The sequence below is a fragment of the Somniosus microcephalus genome, chromosome 17, assembly GCF_052327205.1.
Source record: "Somniosus microcephalus isolate GS21.2 chromosome 17, FLI_Smic_1.0, whole genome shotgun sequence".
NCBI classification, from domain to species: domain Eukaryota; kingdom Metazoa; phylum Chordata; class Chondrichthyes; order Squaliformes; family Somniosidae; genus Somniosus; species Somniosus microcephalus.
In genome coordinates this window covers 13,344,856-13,365,672 of record NC_141003.1, presented here as the reverse complement: position 1 = coordinate 13,365,672, position 20,817 = coordinate 13,344,856, and the positions used below count along the sequence as shown (strand labels likewise).

General features: G+C 45.2%; 1 protein-coding gene across 10 annotated transcripts in view; it reads right to left on the bottom strand.

The window, feature by feature from the left end:
- Positions 1-2,292: 2,292 nt before the first annotated feature.
- rassf8b (Ras association domain family member 8b) overlaps positions 2,293-20,817 on the bottom strand; it is a 183,090-nt gene continuing 164,565 nt past the window's right edge. For all 10 annotated transcript variants that reach the window (XM_086009943.1, XM_086009939.1, XM_086009936.1 and 7 more), the window contains 4 exons: positions 18,247-18,393; positions 10,664-11,550; positions 7,575-7,716; positions 2,293-3,803 (listed from right to left, as the gene is read on the bottom strand). In XM_086009943.1, the coding sequence (XP_085866069.1) occupies positions 3,682-3,803; positions 7,575-7,716; positions 10,664-11,550; positions 18,247-18,349 (1,254 nt within the window). In that variant the 5' untranslated portion in view covers positions 18,350-18,393 and the 3' untranslated portion in view covers positions 2,293-3,681. The remainder of the gene's footprint in view (positions 3,804-7,574; positions 7,717-10,663; positions 11,551-18,246; positions 18,394-20,817) is intronic.

The window sequence follows — 20,817 nt, the reverse complement described above, 5'->3', positions numbered from 1 at the left end:
GGTAACTTGTAGGTTAGCAGGGAGTGGAAGGACTAATGGGTTCGCACCGTCTCCTGGAGCTTTATTTGATTGGAAAATTTCTCTCCAACCCCCTAAGTCAGAGTTTTAGTAAATTGACCTCTGTTGTTTTGCCTGTCCTTGGAGATGAGGGGTTGCCTCAATGGTGCGCAATACTGCATCATGTCTGAATGGAGCAGGTTCAATGGACTCACGAATATTTAACCATCCTTTCTTTCGTGCGTACATTCCCAGCCATCACCACCACCACTGCTGCTTTATGACTGGCCATGAGGTTGATGGCCAGTGTCAAAGGAGTGCGTTACAAGGAACGAGCGGAAAAACTGCGGTCCTTCATCCCTGAAAGGAGGCAACGGAGGAACCTTATGGAGGTATATAACATTTTAAATGAGATAGATAAGGTTAATACAGAACACAATTTCGCCTGCTCTTCTTCGAATCGTACTGTGGAATCTTTTACGGCCACCTGAGAGAGCAGACGGGGCCTCGGTTTAACGTCTCATGTAAAAGGCGGCACCTCCGACCGTGCAGCACTCCCTCAGCACTGCACTGGGCGTGTCAGCCTGCACTTTATGTGCTCAAATCTCTGGAGTGGGACTTGAACCCACAACCTTCTGGCTCAGAGGCGAGAGCGCTGCCCACGGAGCCAAGGCTGCCACCTACTCATCGATCTTCCATGGCATTTCTCATGGCGAGTTGGTGTGGTTTTATGACGAGCATTATATCACAGAACACACGGCGTCATAATAGAAGTAGCACAATTGAAATGCAAACCAAAGAATTAAAAAGTGGAGATTTTTTAAAAAATAATAAAAGCATACACACCCAGGAAGTTGGCAGAGTCAAACGGTTAAAAAAAAAAAACAGGTGAAAATAATCTAAATGAAAGGAACAGAAAATGACACCAGAGGAAACAAATCAGAGGGGAGAAGCGTAGCGCACGTGTGCAGTCGGACTCCAGGTCCCGCTTACAGTGTTGGCCCTGACTTTAAGGGAAATAACCAAGAACAAAGCCCAGATGAAGAGGTGAGCCGGAGAAGGAGGAGAAAAAAAATGGAGTCCCAGGCTCACGAGAGTGCGCTAGGCCCCCGAAGAAAACATCACTGAGAATTTCAAACCATACGGCCAATTGTCCAAGTTTAATGCGTTGAACCCGAATTGGATTGCATTTTTTTTTGTGTTTATGATGTATTTATGTCGACTCATATTCAACTGGTCAGAATTCAAGATGGAAAAAAAAGTGATTTAATGGGTTCTTGCTTCAAGAAACAATCGAATGCTGAGTCATTGGTTTTGTGCAGTTTTTTTTTAATTCTCAGGATGTGGCAAGGCTGGCATTTATTGCCCATCCCTAGTTCCTCTGACTGAGTGTCTTGCTGGGCCACTTCAGATGGCAGTCAAGAGTTAACCACGTTGGTGTGGGACGGGAGTCACGTGTAGGCCCAGACCGGGTAAGGACGGCAGGTTTCCTTCCCTGAAGGACATCAGTGAACCAGATGGGTTGTGATGACAATCCGACAGCTTCACGCTCACTTTCACTGACGCCAGCTTTTTATTTCCAGATCTTTTAAAAAAAGAACTGATTTCAATTCTCAATCTGCCATGGTAGGAGTTGAACTCATGTGCTTGGGATTGCTAATCCAGTAACATAACCACTAAAACAATAGCGAAACACTGCGAATGCATAACCACTACACTACTGTGCCCAGCTCATAGTTTGTGATGGATACTGATAGCTTCTCCTACCCGTTAAATATCTGAGCAAATCAGCATGTTGATTATTTAAACCTACCAGAAAACATGCGACATTCTGGGTGTGACGTACATATTAAGTATGACATGCCGATTTAAGGTGTGATGGGCACTTAATGTAAGACTTCCAGTTATACAGATAGACGTACTGCATTTTCATTCAATGGACATGAAGTTTATTGTACTCTGTGTTTCATATTAGCAGAACATTATGGTTCAGAACAATGCAGTTTAAAATTCACGATGCTGCAATCTTAAGCGATGAAACGAGTAAAGAAAACGTGGTAAAAATCAATGTTGTTTTACAGTACGTTTCTTTGCATCTTATAATACTGAAATATTAACACTTTGCATTAGACGTGGCGATAATTGCATGCTTGCTGTTGAAACGATATAGTGTGACACGAGTCTTTGAATAATTCAGAGCAACTGTACTTAATAAATAGGATTTACAGAATGATTGTTCTGACAGTCTGAGCTATCATCTTCCCAAACAGTGAAGAGTACAAGATCACAAGTTCAGGCTGTGCATTTGTCCATTTTAATCACTTGGCATAATATAAAAGTAATGCTATGAAACAGAATCTTGCATTAATTGTACATACCAATATACATTGAAGTGAAGACAAAAATACGATCTAAATATTTTGTTTACTATATACATAATACACTTGGAATCAGGCAAGTCTCCTTTTGCCTTGGCCAATACAGATCAGGCAGCCACCTTCGACTTCAGATTCACTGAAATATATAAAATACACATTCCTGTTCATCGGTATGCAAATCAGGTTTAGTAATGAGCACTGTGCGTGGGTGTCCGATCTATCTGGTTAGTTGAAATTTCCAAACATTGCAAGCTGGGCTTTGAATCGACAGCTTTAATGCGCTCACTTGTCGGGAGCCCACAACAGCAGTTACTTTTCATATAAAAACTCATTTCCATTGTCTGCAGACAGACCTCCTTCTGTTGGCCTGCAGTGGCAGAAACGGTCATGAGGTTCTACATATTCTGTGTGTTAAAACAACCACAGCAGCAGTGCAGGGATCAGCCCTCGTTTACAAGTCTCGAAAAGGTACAATCCAGCATGCAAGCTACACACTCAAAAGCCAGCACTTGAAAATTGTTTTAGATAAGATTGGATACTTGGCATTTTGGAACTAGAGCCTGGGACAGACCCAGTGTGTGGGGTTTTGTTTTTTTTAAAAAAAAAGTTATTTCTTTGAAGTGCATTTCCATCATTGTTTTGCAGTGCTTGCTGACTGCACAAGAAGGAAGCTTCTTAAAAAACAGGCATGTTATGTCCCAGTCAAGAGGTATAATATTCGTCTGTAACCAGAGCACGTCGATAAAGCTCAGGAAAAAACATCAGACCCAATTTTCAAATACTGACAGGAATTTTTTTTAACCTTTATTACTCAGCAACTTTCATTTTTGGTGGGGGGGGGGGGGGGGAAAGGGTAGACTCCAAATAAACCCGATTTAAAAAAAAAAACCTCGGATGAACACTTGGACAAGAACGGATCCGTTAGCATTCCTTTTCCGACACTCGAGAGTCCCCACAATAACTTCTCGTTACGCTTTACAATCCGTCAACTTGAATGGAAAACCGAACAAATCTGCCTTCAGCAGAATCGACACGTTAACAAGTCGTGCCATGGCTGCTCGTGGTAGATTTACACTGGTTAACTTTACAGAGACATTCATGCTGCCGTTTGGTTGCACTTCCAACAGTCTTCCCCCCCCCCCCCCTCCCCGCCATCAGTGGCGGGCTCGTTACATGGCTCAAGTAGTGTAGAGCGCCACTGCACAAGGCACATAAAACAAGTGGCTATTGATCACCGGAAGACTCTTTCAGAAAGTACGGTACTTTTGAACCTCTCAGGATGGCTTTGTAAATGGGAGGTATATCGTTATACGTAGATGCCCTCTGGGTTAAAGCCCGAGATCAGCGGGTTCTGAAGAATTCTCAGATTGCTGGGCAGCTGCCGTGCGGAGCTGGGCCATTTCAGTGAACCTGTCGGAGTCGGTGTCGCTGCAGGAGTGAAAGGAAAAAAAAACAGCATTAAAGCCATGTGACAAAAATATTTCAGCCTACAGGAATGACGATGGTACAATGTATTCAACTTGGCATAAAACCCAATGTTAATGTAAAAAACTCAAGTGTACTGATGATTGCCATTGGTTTGGAATTCTGCTTTAGAGCCCAGGTCACACTTGTTCACCCCTGCTTCGAACGACTGTGCATTGACCATTAGTGTCAGCAGCAATTCCGTGAGCAACATGAACCAGGGCACCCTCCTGTGGTAGAAACTGGATACTGCGACACCACATTTTCTTCCACCAAAACTTTCTCTAAGTGTTCAGCAATTTATGTGCGGTTACATCTTTAAAACCAAAGGCTAGAAATCTGTAATCTGCACGTGAAGCTACAAAACATTAGGCTACGAGCTTATACAATTTGAAGAATGTAAAAATAGGAAGCCACGGTAGTGATAAGACTATTACAAGTTTTATAATGAGACACTGTTTAATTTATTTTTGCAAGCTTGTTATTGTCTACTAATGCAATATCCTGAAACAAATTGTCTGGCACAATGATTAACCATCTTGAGCATCTTTTAATTAGAAAAGCGTGACAAGTACAATAAAGTCCCCAGTGTAAATAATTTCATACAAATTTCTGCAAATGATTCAAATACAGACTCCAAAACAAGATTAGAAGATTAGCGAGGTGACCTGATAAAGGTCTTCAATATTATGAAAGGGTCGGATGGGGTAGACGTAGAGAAGATGTTTTCACTTGTGGACGAGACCAGAACTAGGGGCCGTAAATATAAGATAGTCACGAATAAATCCAATCGGGAATTCAGGAGAAATGGGGATGTAAAGAAAAAGGTGAAAAAAGTATTCAAGCTAGCAGATAATTTGAATGAAGCAACTTTGAATTCAGAATAGACCGTTTACCCTTTTATGTTCCAAACTTTTACAGAATTTGAGAGATTTAAAAAACCCCTAGAAACATTAAAGGGTTATCATTATATCAACCTGAACTAGCGGCCATAAATATAAGATAGTGACTAATAATCCAGTGAGGAATTCAGGAGAAACTTCTTCACCGAGAGTGGGGAGAATGTGGAACTCGCTACCACAGGGAGTGGTTGAGGCGAATGGCAGAGATACATTCTCTTTTCCTGCATTAAAGGCGCTATGTAAATTGCAAGCTGTTGGTGGGAAGCCCAAAGGCAACAGAAATGGGAGCTACTTCAGCTGGGCATTCTGCGGCTAACACCCTGAAAACAGAGACAGCAGCAGTTCCAGGAGAAGGCCCACCACCACCTGCTCGGGGCAACAAATACCGGCCTTGCCAGCGACGTCCACATCCCAACAACAAAAGAAAGTTCACCACGTCGGTAGGTGTGTAACCATCACCCAGCTGCCATAACCCATGTCTAGAATACTGACAAAACTGGTCTGCTTCAGAGTCAAAGATACAGTAGGTTAATGTACCGTAAACTCTCACAGCAGCCACTGTATGAGGAGACCTCTTTAGAAAGAACTTGGTACATTCTCAGGGCATCCCAAAGTGTTCGAGGACAGAAAGAACTTGCATTTCTATCGCGCCTTTCACAACCTCAGGACGTCCCAAAGCGCTTTACAGCCAATGAAATGTGGTCACTGTTGTAATGTAGGAAACACGGCGGGCAAATGGTGCACAGCAAGCTCCCACAAACAGCAATGAGATAATGACCAGATAATCTGTTTATTTTTATTTTTTTTAGTGATGTTGGTTGAGGGATAAATATTGGCCAGGACACTGAGGATAATTCCCCTGCTCTTCTTCGAAATAGTGGCCGTGGGATCTTTTGTGTTCACCCGAGCAGGTGAACGGAGCTTCGGTTTTAACATTTTTTACGCAGCGAGTTGTTGTGATCTGGAATGCCCGGCCTGAAAGGGTGGTGGAAGCAGATTCAATGGGAAGTTCGAAAAAGAAAAACTTGCAGGGCTATAGGGAAAGAGCGGGTGAGTGGGACTAATTGGATAGCGCTTTTCAAAGAGCTGGCACAGGCACGATGGGCCGAATGGTCTCCTTCTGCGCTGTAAGATTCTGTAATGCTGCGCTCCTTCACTTCAGTACTGCATTGAACTGTCAGCCTAGATTAGGTGTTCAGGCCATAGTAGGACTCGACTGCACAACCCTGTAACTCGAGGCTAGAGTGTAGCACAGGAACCATATGAGCACATCCCATATCGAACACATCCCTTTAATAAAATAGCAAAATACTGAGGATGCTGGAAATCTGAAATAACAACAGAAAACGCTGGAAAAACTCAGCAGGTTGGGCAGCGTCCGTGGAGAGAGAAACAGAGTCAACGCTTCAGGTTGAAGACCTTTCGTCAGAACTGGAAAAAAAGCAGGAAATGGAACAGATTTTAAAGCAAGCTTAGGGGCTGGGAAATGGGGGAGGGGATGAAAGAACAAAAGGGGAGGTCTGTGATAGGATGGAAGGCAGGAGAAGTAAAGAGGCATTAAGAGATATTCAAGGCGAGAGGAGGTGGTAATGGGACAGGTTAAGGAACAAAGGATGGCTCTAGATGAAGTGTGAATTGCGCTGGCAGAGTGAAGGACAGCTGCCCTGTGGGAGGGAAGAACACCCCTCTAACAGATCACTTTCCGAAGATTATGCTATAAATGGTTCACTGTATTAAAACAATAATATTTTTACATCTAGAATGCTTTTTTGACGATAACGAGCAAAATAAGCAGGGGAAGCATAGAAAACAGGTCAGAGGGGAGGAAACGAGTTACGGGTGTTCTCCGAGTGGTTGGAAGTGGGTAGATGTGTCCCACAGCGGGGTCTGTTCTGGGATCGATTACATTCAATGTGTACATCAATGATTTGGATATAGTGCTGGGTGGGATGGTGTTAAAATAAGAGGCATAGGAAATAATTCTGAGGACGAAAGGGGGCTGGTCAGGGGATATATTGATAAGATGGTGGAAAGGGGCAGAAAAAGTGGTACAGTAGATGGAATTCACCATCAGTAAATGTGAGATGGTTAGAAAACTGAAAGTAATAATGATATTTTGAGTGGGGCAAGGCTGGTGAGGTGGGGGAGTGGAGGGATTCGGGGCTTCAGGTTCACAAATCATTAAACGCAGCATCTCCAGGACATAAAAAAAGCGAATGGAACACTGGGTTTTAGGACAAGAGGTATAGAATATAAAAGCCGAGATGTAATGGTGAATCTATACAAAACCTTAGCAAGACCGCAGCTGGAGTACCGCGTGCCGTTTGGGCTCGACACTGTAGGAAGGATGTTGAGGCATTAGAGAAGGTTCACAGATTCACCTTGAAAAACTGGAGCCCTTTTTCATTAACTGAGATGAGATTAAGAAGGGATTGGACAGAGGTGTTTAAAATGACAAAGAGGTGGGACAGAGTAGAAAGAAACAGACGGTTTCCAATCTAGAACAAGGGGGCATAGATACAAGATTAATTGTAAGCGATTTAGGACAGAGAGCAAGAGAAAGTTTATTTTATTTTTTTTAAAAACAGGGTTGTGAGGCTGTGGAATGCACGACCAGAGTCAGCGATTAAAGCAGAGGCCTTGTCAACATTTAAGAATAGGTTAGATCGGCGGTCGAAGGCAAGGGGAATAAAGGGATGTGGGAACAGGGCAGGCACGTGGGGTTGGAATACTGCTTGTGTGGAGGGTAAACAGCTGCATGGCCTGGTTGAGCCGAACGGACTCTCAGTGTAATAATTGCGGTAAAAGTAACCAATCACAAACAAAGCATCACCTTTCTCTTGGGGTGGCTGCAGTTCCTCGTCAGTCGGTTCAGCAGGCAGCACCGTGACCTTTGTTCCTGTCTGCTGGATGAACTGTTGGAGATTCACCTGTCTTAGTTCCTTGGTCAACTGCTCCAGCTCCAGTTCTCTCTCCTGTTGGGACAGGCGAGATTTGTACAGTTTTGGAATGAATACGTGGAGGTAAACACGCTACTTCCTAGCTCGATCCCCAGCTACTAGCCTTGCTTACAAACCAAACGGTCTACTGGCAGTCATCAAATGGTCTTATTTCCAATTTTAAGCTCTACAGGAACACAATTAAATTGATATTTTACAAATAGGAGCTTTGGAATATCTACATATTGCATAGGGTGCACCATTGCTATCCACAAACCTTACTTTCTGTTGTCACTATTTTTGGTCCTGTTATTGTGTCAACATTTACCATTGCAAATTGCTATGTCAACATTTCCCCCATTCGAGGTTGCTCTGGCAATGGCTCACGGCGTAGTTACAAATTCTGGCCACTGGGTGGCGCTCTCTCACCGCTGTTGCACCTCTTTTATATTAAAGACTTATATTCATCAAATTATTTAGGAAAGTGCGCAAGACATCCAAAAAACATTAACCTTATTGCCTTTGTATTCAATATTTTCAATACAGAATATATGCTGAAGATTGTGTGATTATGAGTGGGTTAACATAACTGCACGAGTGACGGTCAGAGTGAGTTACAATTAGCAGCACAAGTGGAATATAGCTAATTCCCATGGCTCCACACATACTCACTTTATAGTATGTTAAGATGGCAATTATGTTACAAAGATGTAAATTGAAACTTTTAAAATTCTAACAGGACTAGACAGACTAGATGCAGGAAGGATGTTCCCGATGTCGGGGAGTCCAGAACCAGGGGTCACAGTCTAAGGATAAGGGGTAAGCCATTTAGGACTGAAATGAGGAGGAATTTCTTCACCCAGAGAGTGGTGAACCTGTGGAATTCTCTGCCACAGAGGGCGGTGGAGGCCAATTCATTAAATATATTCAAGAAGGAGTTAGATATATTTCTTAAGGCTAAAGGGATCAAGGGATATGGGGAGAAAGCAGGGACAGGGTACTGAGTTTGGATGATCAGCCATGATCTCATTGAATGGCGGAGCAGGCTCGAGGGGCCGAATGGCCTACTCCTGCTCCTATCTTCTATGTTTCTATATCAAAGTGTGGTCTTGAACGGTTCCGGTAACGTCACTGACACTCGTCATGTACTGCCAGCTCTTCTCGATTAGGTTATCAGCTCTAGTAATAGGTTTGTTGTATTTCAGAGCTCTTAAGGTCAATCCACACACTTTTACCAAGAGCATTTTGACTCCAATCTCACCACTGATATCACAGAATTACACAGTGTTTACAGCACAGAAACTGGCCATTCGGCTCAACTGGTCTGTGCTGGTGTTTATGCTCCACACGAGCCTCCTCCCAGCCTACTTCGTCTCACCTCATCAACATTTCCTTCTATTCCTTTCTCCCTCATGAGTTAATCCAGCCTCCCCTTAAATGCGTCTATACTGTTCACCTCAACCACTCCCTGTGGTAGCGAGTTCCACATTCTCACCACTCTCTGGGTAAAGAAGTTTCTCCTGAATTCCTCACTGGATTTATTAATGACTATCTTATATTTATGGCCCCTAGTTCAGGTTGATATAATGAAAACCCTTGAATGTTTCTAGGAGTTTTTTTAATCTCTAAAATTCTGTAAAAGTTTGGAACAAGAAAGGGTCTACTCTGAATTCAAAGTTGGTTCATTCAAATTATCTGCGAGTCTGAATACTTTTTGCACCTTTTCTTTACATCCCCATTTTATTTAAGTGGCTTAATTCAATTTTTTTCCCAAGCAAAACACAACTTTGAATTAATTACATCCAAATTATATTTGGCACATTAAAAGAAGCAACTGAAGTTTTAGTTTGATTCAAAAATAGATTGTAAAGACTAGTACAAATTCTTGTCAGTTGCCAGGGCCACAGTTATGGCAACCACTAAATTGGGTGCAGGAACCTACTGCCTCTGGTTTCAGACAAGCAACCCAGAGGTCAGGAGTTCAAACCCCACCATGGCTTGCATTCTCTCGAGTATAGAAGATTGAGGGGTGATCTAATCGAGGTGTTTAAGATGATTAATAGATCCGATAGGGTAGAGAGAGAGAGAAACTATTTCCTCTGGTGGGAGGGTCCAGAACAAGAGGACGTAACCTTAAAATTAGAGCCAGGCCGTTCAGGGGTGATGTCAGGAAGCACTTCTTCACACAAAGGGTGGTGGGAATCTGGAACTCTTTCCTCCCCACCCCCCACCCCCCCCCCCCCCCCCAAACGCTGTTGAGGCTGGGGGGTCAATTGAAAATTTCAAAACTGGGATTGGTAGATTGTTGCTAGTTAAGGGTATTAAGGGATACGGAACCAAGGCGGGCAGATGGAGTTAAGATACAGATCAGCCAGGATCTAATTGAACGGTGGAACGGGCTCGAGGGGCTGAATGGCCTCCTCCTATGTTCCCAAGTCTTGAAATCAATCTGGTAATTTGTGGGCTAGCACGGGAAAGGATAATTGACCATTAAAGCTGCCAGACTGTCATTAAAAACCCAACTGATGTCCTTCAGGGAAGGAAACCTGCTGTCCGTTACTGCTCCCACACGGTGAGGTTGGCTCTAAATGCCATTTGAAGTGGCCGCTTGGTTGTTAGAGCGAGCGGACTGAGAACAATAAATAATTCAGGACACCGCACTGTCTGCTGAGACACCTCTGGCGAGCAGGCTGAACTGTTGGTCCCTAATGCAGTTGCAATCTTGTTTCACACTCTCCCTCCTCCTCACCAGGTGGCGAGAGCGGAGTGAACCTTGTAAAAAAAAACACACCCCCGAGTTAAAATATATAAACCTTTTAATTAAAATGAAGAGGATTCCTGGCGAAGTGAGGCTACTATTTTGGCCTACAATTATTCTCGGAGAACCTAAGCACTCAAATTCCAACCACGCTCCTTATAGGCGACACCAATACTTGGCCACTATTTCTGTGACCGCAGACTGTAGGATAATCAGTTGCGTTACCTGAAGCTTTTTATTGGCTTGTCCCAACGTCCTGTCAACAGCCCTCAGGCTGTTCTGCAGTCTTACACTATGTTGGCACTTGAGCTCGATATCGCCTCTGATTTTAATAAGATTCCCTTTAACCTCTTCCTCGTTGACTTGTGGCCCTCGCAGCTCCTGCTGAAGCTTCTCGGTTTCGATGCCGTTCTCGATCGCTTGAATCTTCCGTGTGTAGTCCTTTCGCTTCTCCTCACGTTCCCCGATCCTCAATCTCACCTCCTCGAGCTGCTCCTTCAGCTGCTTTTCATTTTCCTGCTCTATCTGCCACTCATTCTCCCAGAATTCTTCTTCCTCAATCTCAATTTCATTCTTTTTGATTCTTTGTCCCAACCTCAGAACTTCCTCTTCGATTCTGAAATTTGCCTTCCCCTCCCAGTATTTCATTTCCACCTTATTAGATTCCAGTTGCCTCTCCAGAGTGTGGAGCTTCTCCTTCTGCAGAAGAACCAGTTTCCTGAACTCATCGACCGTGGTTCTGGAGTGGAGAACCTGGTGCTTGATCTCCAATTCCTTACCCTTTCCAAAAATGTCAACGAAGCCCTTCGGGCCTCCCGTGAAAGTCAAGGATTTCCTTTTCGGTTCTTTCCTTTTTAACGATCTGTCATTTTGGGGCCTCAGCTTAGCCAGCGGTGGAAGGCTTTGTCGATATAAAGTTCTTTCTGGCACACGACCGACACTGTCCGACGTAGGTCGTTCGCTCAGTGAAGGGCCTGTACGACGTAGTATTAATTGCACATCACTGGCATACTGTCCCCATTTATTCAGGGCAACTAGCGGGTTCTCGTGTGGCGCTAGATGCCTTTCGGTTTCCCTCCATTTTTCGATAAGAGTGTAGCGACCAGTTCTCCCTGTATAAGAGGATTGGAAAATAATGTGTAAAATGTAATAAAATCGTTCCAGGTTATTTTTGACTTTTAGAAAATTCCACCAATACAGGTGCGGCTTGGCTTACACTGATAGAGGGAGCACTTGCGCGATTTCCCACAAGTTTTCAGTAGCTCTTAGATCAGCTCATGCTTCGCCCCAAATGTGTCAGCCGTGGCACTCTCTCTGGCCTCCGAGTCAGAAGGTCGTGGGTTCAAGCCCCACTCCAGAGGACTTGAGCACATAATCCAGGCTGACACTCCCAGTGCAGTACTGAGGGAGCGCTGTGATGTGCCTCAATAAATCCGAGACTCGATGTTAGCGAAACAAAACAAGGCTTTTATTGACTTAGAAGGTAACACACAGAGGAGAATGTATCTTCCATCCAGAGGTCTGCCGTACTGGATGTGCTGCAGGCTGGGCCAGCTTACATAGGAGCCAGGTATGGGCGGAGCCCTACACAGTACAATACAATGGAAATGAAACTGAAACCAACCACAGTCACAGGCAGAGAAATACTGATGAGTGATGAATGGAATATTTCATCACACGCTGCACTGACGGAGGTGCCGCCTCTCGGATGAAACATTTAAACCGAGGTCCCGTCTAACCTCTCGGTGGATGTAAAAGATCCCACGGCACTCTTTTGAAGAAGAGCAGGGGAGGTCTCCGCGGTGTCCTGGCCAATTATTTATCCCTCAACCAACATGTGAAACAGATTATCTGGTCATTTAATTCATTGGCTTCGCGTTTCCTACATTACAACAGTGACTACACTTTAAAAAGTACATCATTGGCTGCAATGAACTTTAGGACACCCTGAGGTCATGAATGGCCCTGTATAAATGCAAGTCTTTCTTTCAAATCACTTTTTGACAGACAACCAATGAAACCTTCACAAACCCCAATTTACTCAAGGTTTCGGTTGCAATTGTCAATTCAGTAGGTTACAGAATTACGCAGTACTGCTGATTTACTTAGAAGCATAAGGAAAGAGATTAGCGTAAGTTCTTACAATTCAAAGCCTTCCATCCGAATTAAGCTTTAAGCCGGTTAATGTTGGCACAATCTGTTCTCCTTTATCAACCATAATAATTAACAAGCAAGTACCAACAAGCTACAATCAAACCCTGGTGTTAATGCTGTGTGTTTAATGAAAGGGAACATTATTCTCACAGTAACGCTGTTTATTGGCCATTGTCTTCAGGCACCTTGCACACTAAAGCAGATATGTCAGTTGATAGGACATATTTATTTGTGAATTTCTCGGGCAAAAAATTGATGGCCGGCGCTTTCGAAACAGTAAAAAGGGGGTCCATTGCTGCAGAGAAATACTCAGTGGAACATGAACCAGTTTCATGATTAATCTGCAAACAAACCCACAGTGACAGAAACTCCCAAGAAGCAGAGAGATTCCCCCTTGGTGCAGCGCGTTCAGTTTAACATCTGAAAGAGACAAATATAGAGCCGTGAGTTAAAGTCAACAGCAACTACTTGTATTTATATAGCATCTTTAACCCAGTAAAGCATCACGAGGCACTTCAAACAAATTCTGACATCGAGTCACATAAGGAGATATTAGCAAAAGCAAAATACTGCGGATGCTGGAAATCTGAAAGAAAAACAGAAAATGCTGGAGCTACTCAGCAGGTCGGGCAGCATCTGTGGAGCGAGAAACAGAGTTAACGTTTCAGGTCGCTGACTTGAAGGGTACTGACGAAGGGTCATCGACCTGAAACTTTAACTCTGTTTCTCTCTCCACAGATGCTGCCTGACCTGCTGAGTATTTCCAGCATTTTCTGTTTTTATTTAAGGAGATATTAGGACTGGTGACCAAAAGCTTGGTCAAAGATGAAGGTTTTAAGGAGCGTCTTTAATCAAGCTTTTGGTCACCGGTCATGTTATCTCCTTATGTGACTCGGTGTCAAATTCTGCCTGATTACACTCCCGTGAAGCACCTTGGGACCTTTTGCTACGTTAGAGGCACGGCTATATAAATGCAAGTTGCTGTTGTCGGTAGTGTGACATGACAGACAGGATTTACACACACGCCATTTTATTACCGTCGCTGGGTCAAAAATCCTGCACCTCCCTACCCAACAGCGCTGAGGGAGCACCTTCACCACACGGACTGCAGCAGTTCAAGGAGAAGGCTCACCACCACCTTCTCGAGGACAACTAGGGATGGGCAATAAATCCCAGCGACGCCCACATCCCGAGAATAAATAATATTTTTTTAAAGTGATATTAATCTTTGGCAGGCTTTTCCTACATTAAAGATGCTGCATTACTGCAAGATGTTGCTGTTGAGCTGCCAGAGCTTTGCTCACGGGAACTTGGGAGGACGCAGTTTCATAAGGAAGTGGATCTGCAGCGAGTGGGTGAGCCAGGAGGATTCACCATGCAGTGCGTCAGCCGTGGCTCTGTGGGTACCGCTTTCCCCTCTGAATCAGAAGGTCGTGGGTTCAAATCCCAAGTCCAGAAACTTGAACACAAAATCTAGGCTGACACTTCAGCGCCATTCCAGCGCCATTCCGAGGGAGCGTTGCTCTGTCGGAGGTGCCGTCTTTCGGACATTAAACCGAGGCCCCATCTGCCCTCTCAGGAGGATGGAAAAGTTCCCATCACATTATTTTTAAAAAAAGCAGGGGTAAGCTCCACCATGTCCTGGCCAAAACATTTATCCCTCAACAGATTATCTCATTGTTATTATCCCTCCATGGCCTCGCCCCTCCCTATCTCTGTAATCCCCTTCAGCCCCACAACCACCCTCCCCCCCCACCAGATATCGGCGCTCCTCTAATTCTGCCCTCGAGCATCCCCGATTATAATCGCTCAACCATTGGTGGCCGTGCCTTCTGTTGCCTAGGCCCTAAGCTCTGGAATTCCCTGCCTAAACCTCTCCGCCTCTCTTTCCTCCTTTAAGACCCTCCTTAAAACCTACCTCTTTGACCAAGCTTTTGGTCACCTGCCCTAATTTCTCCTTATGTGGCTCAGTGTCAAATTTTTTGTCTTATAATACTCCTGTGAAGCACCTTGGGACGTTTTACTACGTTAAAGGCGCTATATAAATACAAGTTGTTGTTGTTGTTAGTTGCTGTGTGTAAATTAGCTGCTGCGTTTCCTACATTACAACAGTGACTACACTTCAAAAGTACTTCATTGGCTGTGAAGCGCTGTCCGACATCCTGAGGTTGTGAAAGGCGCTGCATAAATGCAAGTCTTTTATAATATATCAGAGCCAATGATTTATAATGCTGAGACAGTCAAATGGCATTTTTTAATGAGAGAATATTCTGGGAACGTTACTGGTACTTTTCATCTCGAATTCAATAAACAATGTTCATAATTTTTGTGAAAATTGTAAATCAGTGACCTTTATTATTTCATGTTGCTTTGCTTATGTACTCAATTTTATCTCTGACCTTTCTCTTAAAACAAACACAAGATTACATTCTGAAGGAGGACCTGTGGTGGGTCAGCAGAGAATCACGGCCATCCCGAGCCCCTGAACTGCCCCTCGGTCTTCACACTCCTACTCCACTGTGCCCCCTAAACCCCACCCCCCCTTCACTGGCACCAGCTGCCCAAATATTAATGACTTGAACGTGGGTGTACAGGGCACAGTTTAAAAATGTGCAGATGATACTAAACTTGGAAGTATAGTGAACAGTGAGGAGGATAGTGATAGACTTCAAGAGGACATAGACAGGCTGGTGGAATGGGCGGACACGTGGCAGATGAAATTTAACGCAGAAAAGTGCAAAGTGATACATTTCGGTAGGAAGAACGAGGAGAGGCAATATACACTAAAGGGTACAGTCCTAAAGCGGGTGCATGAAGAGAGACCTGGGGGTATATGTGCACAAATCGTTGAAGGAGGCAGGGCAGGTTGAGAAAGCGGTTAAAAAAGCATACGGGACCCTGGGTTTATAAACAGAGGTATAGAGTACAAAAGCAAGGAAGTTATGATGAATCTTTATGAAACACTGGGTCGGCCTCAACTGGAGTATTGTGTCTAATTCTGGGCACCGCACTTTAGGAAGGATGTGAAGGCCTTAGAGAGGGTGCAGAAAAGATTTACGAGAATGGTTCCAGGGATGAGGGACTTCAGTTACGTGGATAGACTGGAGAAGCTGGGGTTGTTCTCCTTAGAGCAGAGAAGGTTGAGAGGAGATTTGATAGAAGTGTTAAAAATCATGAGGGGTCTTGACAGAATAGATCGAGAAACTATTCCCATTGGCGGAAGGGTCAAGAACCAGAGGGCACAGATTTAAGGTAATTGGCGGAAGAACCAAAGGCGACATGAGAAAATACTTTTTACACGGCGAGTGATTAGGATCTGGAATGCACTGCCTGAAAGGGTGGTGGAGGCAGATTCAATTATGACTTTCAAAAAGGAATTGGATAAGTACCTGAAGAAAGAATTTGCAGGGCTACGGGGAAAGGGCGGGGGAGTGAGACGAGCTGAAGTGCTCTTGCAGAGAGCCGGCACGGGCTCGACGGGCCGAGTGGCCTCCTTCTGTGCTGTAACCATTCTATGATTCTAGGTGGGGAGCTGTGACCGGGGAACGATCGTGGGTTAACTGTTAACGCAGGTCAGAATGGAGAACGAGGGAACAGTGGACAGAGGAGACTGGCAGTATTTTTTCTTTAAGGGATTGGAGTGTAGGAGAATGGAGACGAACAGCCCCATCCATTTCGTACCCAACCAACCACCTCAAACCCTTGCCTCATCCCCTCCCTACACCATCAGTCTGGCCTCCTCTCTTCATTGGTGTCTCAGCTTTTTGTCTAACAGGGTTTCCTGTGTGTCGGCTACATTCTCTTCTATCCCTCCATCAGAGGTAAGTAATGTCATTGTTGGGAGGTGGGCACTGGGGTTCTGGGACCTGGTGGGCGGTCCTGTGGATAACAAAAGCTGTGGAGGGGGTGTGAAGGCCTGGTACGATTGGGGACACAGCCCTTGTGGAGAGGTAGGCACTAGGGGGATGTCCTAGGATTTGCGGGGGGGGGGGGGGGGCGGGAAGTATGGTTGGTCCTTGGGTGTCTAAGTTTTGGGAGGGTCTCAGGGTTCATGAGGAGTAGAGAGGGACATGAAAGTATTGGGGTGGGGATGGGCCATGGCAGGGTCAGTGGCGGGTGGAGGAGAATGGCAAGGGTATGGCAACACCGATTGGTGGTTAGGCGGAGGAAAATGTAGCCCAAGTTCTCCCAGCTGCTTCGGGCTCCTCTCCCCCACCACTTCTGACCATCACCGTGCCTCATTATTTCAGCCTTGGCTCAGTGGGCAGCAGTCTCCCCTCGGAGTCAGAAGGTCGTGGGTTCAAGTCTCACTCCAGAGACTTGAGCACAAAATCTAGGCTGACACTCCAGTGCAGTGCTGAGGGAGTGCTGCACTGTCGGAGGTGCTGTCTTTCGGATGAGATGTTCAAAATAGTCCTCCTGAGAGGGCTCAGTTTAAGAAGAGCAGGGGAGTTCTCCCCAGTGTCCTGGCCAATATCTATTCCTCAATCAACATCACTAAAAACCGATTATCTGGTCATTATCATACGCTGTTTTGTGGGAGCTTGCTGTGCACATATTGGCGGACGTGTTTCCTACATTACAACAGTGACTACACTTCAAAAATACTTCACTGGCTTTAAAATACTGTGGGACATCCTGAGGTCATGAAAGGCGCTAAGTCTTTCTTTTCTCCCCCTCAATGGCTGTCAGCAGTTCCCTTCGAGCATTCCCCAGGCTGTCCGCGGATTGCCTTGCTTTGCTCGGTTTAAAGTACAGGTACGCTCTTACAGGCTTTGTTGACTACAGTGGCGGCCACACATGGGAAAGGGTCAGTGGGGCCGGAGTTCAGACAGCCGAAGGAACCAGCGGCAGCAGCAGTGGCGATGCCATCGAATGAGAGGCCTGATTGGAACCAGCGGCAGGTCCGACAGGGAGGCCAGAGCTCGTGCTGGGGAGGAGGGAGAGATATCGAGAATGTCTGGGGGGGGGGGGGGGGGGAAACAGGAGGAGAAAGAGATGGCGACTGTTTGAAACTTCCCTTCGATGCAGTCGTCTAGTGAATTGGAGCTGAGAGGACCACCAATATCTATCCCTCAATCAACATCATCACTAAAAACAGATTATCTGGTCATTATCATACTGCTGTTTTGTGGGAGCTTGCTGTGCACAAATTGGCTGCCGTGTTTTCTACATTACAACAATGACTACACTTCAAAAGTACTTCATTGGCTGTAAAACACTTTGGGACGTCCTGAGGGGACCACCTTGAGATTAAAAATTGAAACTGGAGAGAAAGGATCTACAGAATACGATGGGTGACCAAGTATAAAATAAGTATAATGGGGAAAACAAGAGGCTTAAACACAAGCACTGACAATGAGGCTCGGTGCTCATCAGGTCCATGGCAGGCACAAGTAATGTCATTATAAAGATATATGTACGCAATCATTCTGTAATGGTACACTTGAAGCGCATCAACACACAGCATGCCACCGCAGTATGCCAGAACACCGGCGCATCGCATTACTCAACGGTACAGCATAGCTCGGGTTCGCCACTTGGTTGAGTTCCTGATCTCGGCCAGGTTACTTGCAGCTGCTGTGAAACAAAGGTCAGGTTCTTTCCCAAATCTCTGACTCGCACAATTAAACAATCAATTAACAGCATCTTACCTATGGCTTGAGCAAGGGCAATGACGACCTCTTGGCAGGTTGTGACCTCTGTGACACCACACACAATGCGCTGGATTCCATCTACCCAAACCTTTAGCTCCATTATATACCATCAGCTCATCCTCGCAGCCCAGCAAACGTCACCAACTGTAACACATGATAAAACGCGTATTAGGCACTATTTTATTTACTGTACCAGACCTCCAGTTACAGGATGATAGCAACTGTTTGTACATTAAGGACATTCTTGAATTCTGGAGTGTTACATGGTACTAATGTAAAATGACTGAGGTTATTGATCTTCTGTCTCTACATTGCTGTATTAATGTTTGCAAAATCCTGCCCCTCAAAAAAAAACCCTAAATCAAAACTATTGAAGATGATGATGATGATGATGAAGAGAAAGAACAACCGGGGAGAACTCCCCTGCTCTTCTTCAAAAAGTGCAATGGGATCTTTACGCCCACCTGAGAGAGCAGACGGGGCCGCAGTTTGACGTCTCATCTGAAAGACGGCACCTCCAACAGTGCAGCACTCCCTCAGCACTGCACTGGGAGCGTCGGCCTGGATTACGTGCTCAAGTCCCTGAAGTGGGGCTTGAACCCACGACCTTCTGACTCAGAGGCGAGAGTGCTGCCCACTGCGCCAAGGCTGACAATTCTTTGGCCCGTTAGTACCAGGGTAGCCTGGGACCTGGAATACCGAATTAGGAGGGAACACGAACACTGCACTGATCGAAAGAAACAGGAGAACAAATCAGGGATGTAGGGACCTTGGAGCTCAGTTGAGGTTCTGCACGAGTCCCTAGAGTATGAATCTTTCCACTTCATCCTCATCTTAAATCGGACAAGAACAGGATCGTCCTTTTGTAGCTCGTGGAAAAATAATTACTGGCTTTAAAGGGCACACCTCCCTTCTGGCCTTAAAGTTCGATTCACCGCCTGACAGTACGTGCCAGCTGTTGCCGGCTGCAAATCAATTCTCAGCCAGGAGCCAGTTTGAAACCAGTAGCTGCGGTACTAATGTACTCTTAATTTCTTCAGTCACTCAATCCAAGATCAACTGCAGAACCTTGAATTTGATGCACATTTTAAAAATGGTGCTCGACACCATCGGACACCAAGGCGGAGTCAAGTGGAATAGAACCAACTAGAGGTTGGGCTTGTGGATCAATACCCAGGCACGGATTAGTATCACAGAAGTTAGTTATATTAATGAGCAAGTGAAAATGCGATTACTACAACAACAACTTGCATTTATATAGCACCTTTAATGTAGTAAAACGTCCCAAGGCGCTTCACAGGAGCGATTATCAAACAAAGTTTGACACCGAGCCACACAGGGAGAAATTAGGACAGGTGACCAAAAGCTTGGTCAAAGAGGTAGGTTTTAAGAAGTGTCTTAAAGGAGGAAAGAGAGGTAGCGAGGTGGAGAGGTTTACAGAGGGAATTCCAGAGCTTAGGGCCTTGGCTGCTGAAGGCACGACCACCAATGATTGAGCGATTATAATCAGGGATGCTCAAGAGCCCATAATTAGAGGAGCGCAGATATCTCTGGGGGGGGGGGGGGGGGGTTACAGAGATAGGGAGGGGCACGGCCAGGGAGAGATTTCAAAACAAGGATGAGAATTTTGAAATCGAGGCGTTGCTGGACTGGGAGCCAATGTAGGTCAGCGAGCACAGGGAGTGATGGGTGAACGGGACTTGGTGCAAGTTAGGACACGGGTAGCAGAGCTTTGGATGACCTCAAGTTTACAGAGGGTGGAACGTGGGAGGCCGGCCAGGAGTGCATTGGAATAGTCAAGTCTAGAGGTAACAAAGGCCTGGATGAGGGTTTCAGCAGTAACCAAAACATTGCAGAAAAATTAATTGCGTCACACAGCACCCTAGTGTGTCACACTGCACCCTAGTGTGTCACACTGCACCCTAGTGTGTCACACTGCACCCTAGTGTGTCACACTGCACCCTAGTGTGTCACACTGCACCATGCTAGCTTATTACAAAACAGGACTAAACAAAAATTTAGTTAATTCTGCATTACCAAATTCTGCAAAACAAGTATGGAAATCACCTCCAAACATTACCGGTGATTTATTGCAATTTTTACTAGAAAAGGACGGCGAGTGCAAAACATGCTGGAGTTTAAATTCCATTCCGGGGAATGGCAGGAACTCAATATACTCAAATGAAAACATCGGTAGCACATCCTGAACAAAAGGGCAGTGGTCAGCACAACTTAGCAGGGAAGAATCAAGCCAATTTTAACTGTCACTAGCAACTTAATAACAGGCCCCATCCATCAACATGGCTGAAGGTCTCGACTCCCAGGGCACAGCTCGCTGAACAAACGAGTTAATTTCAGAGTGAATCCTTACGGAATGATGTTAGTTAACTGGGCGGGCGGGGGGGGGGGGGGGGGGGCAATGCTGAGGGATGCACGAGTTGCAATGTATTTGAAACAACTTTAGTTTTATGTGGAATCATCCAGTCAGCAATACCAGCCTGATAAAGCAAACTACATCAAGAGTGACTGAAGAGATAGAGAGTACCGACTAAAAGCAGACTGTCAGGG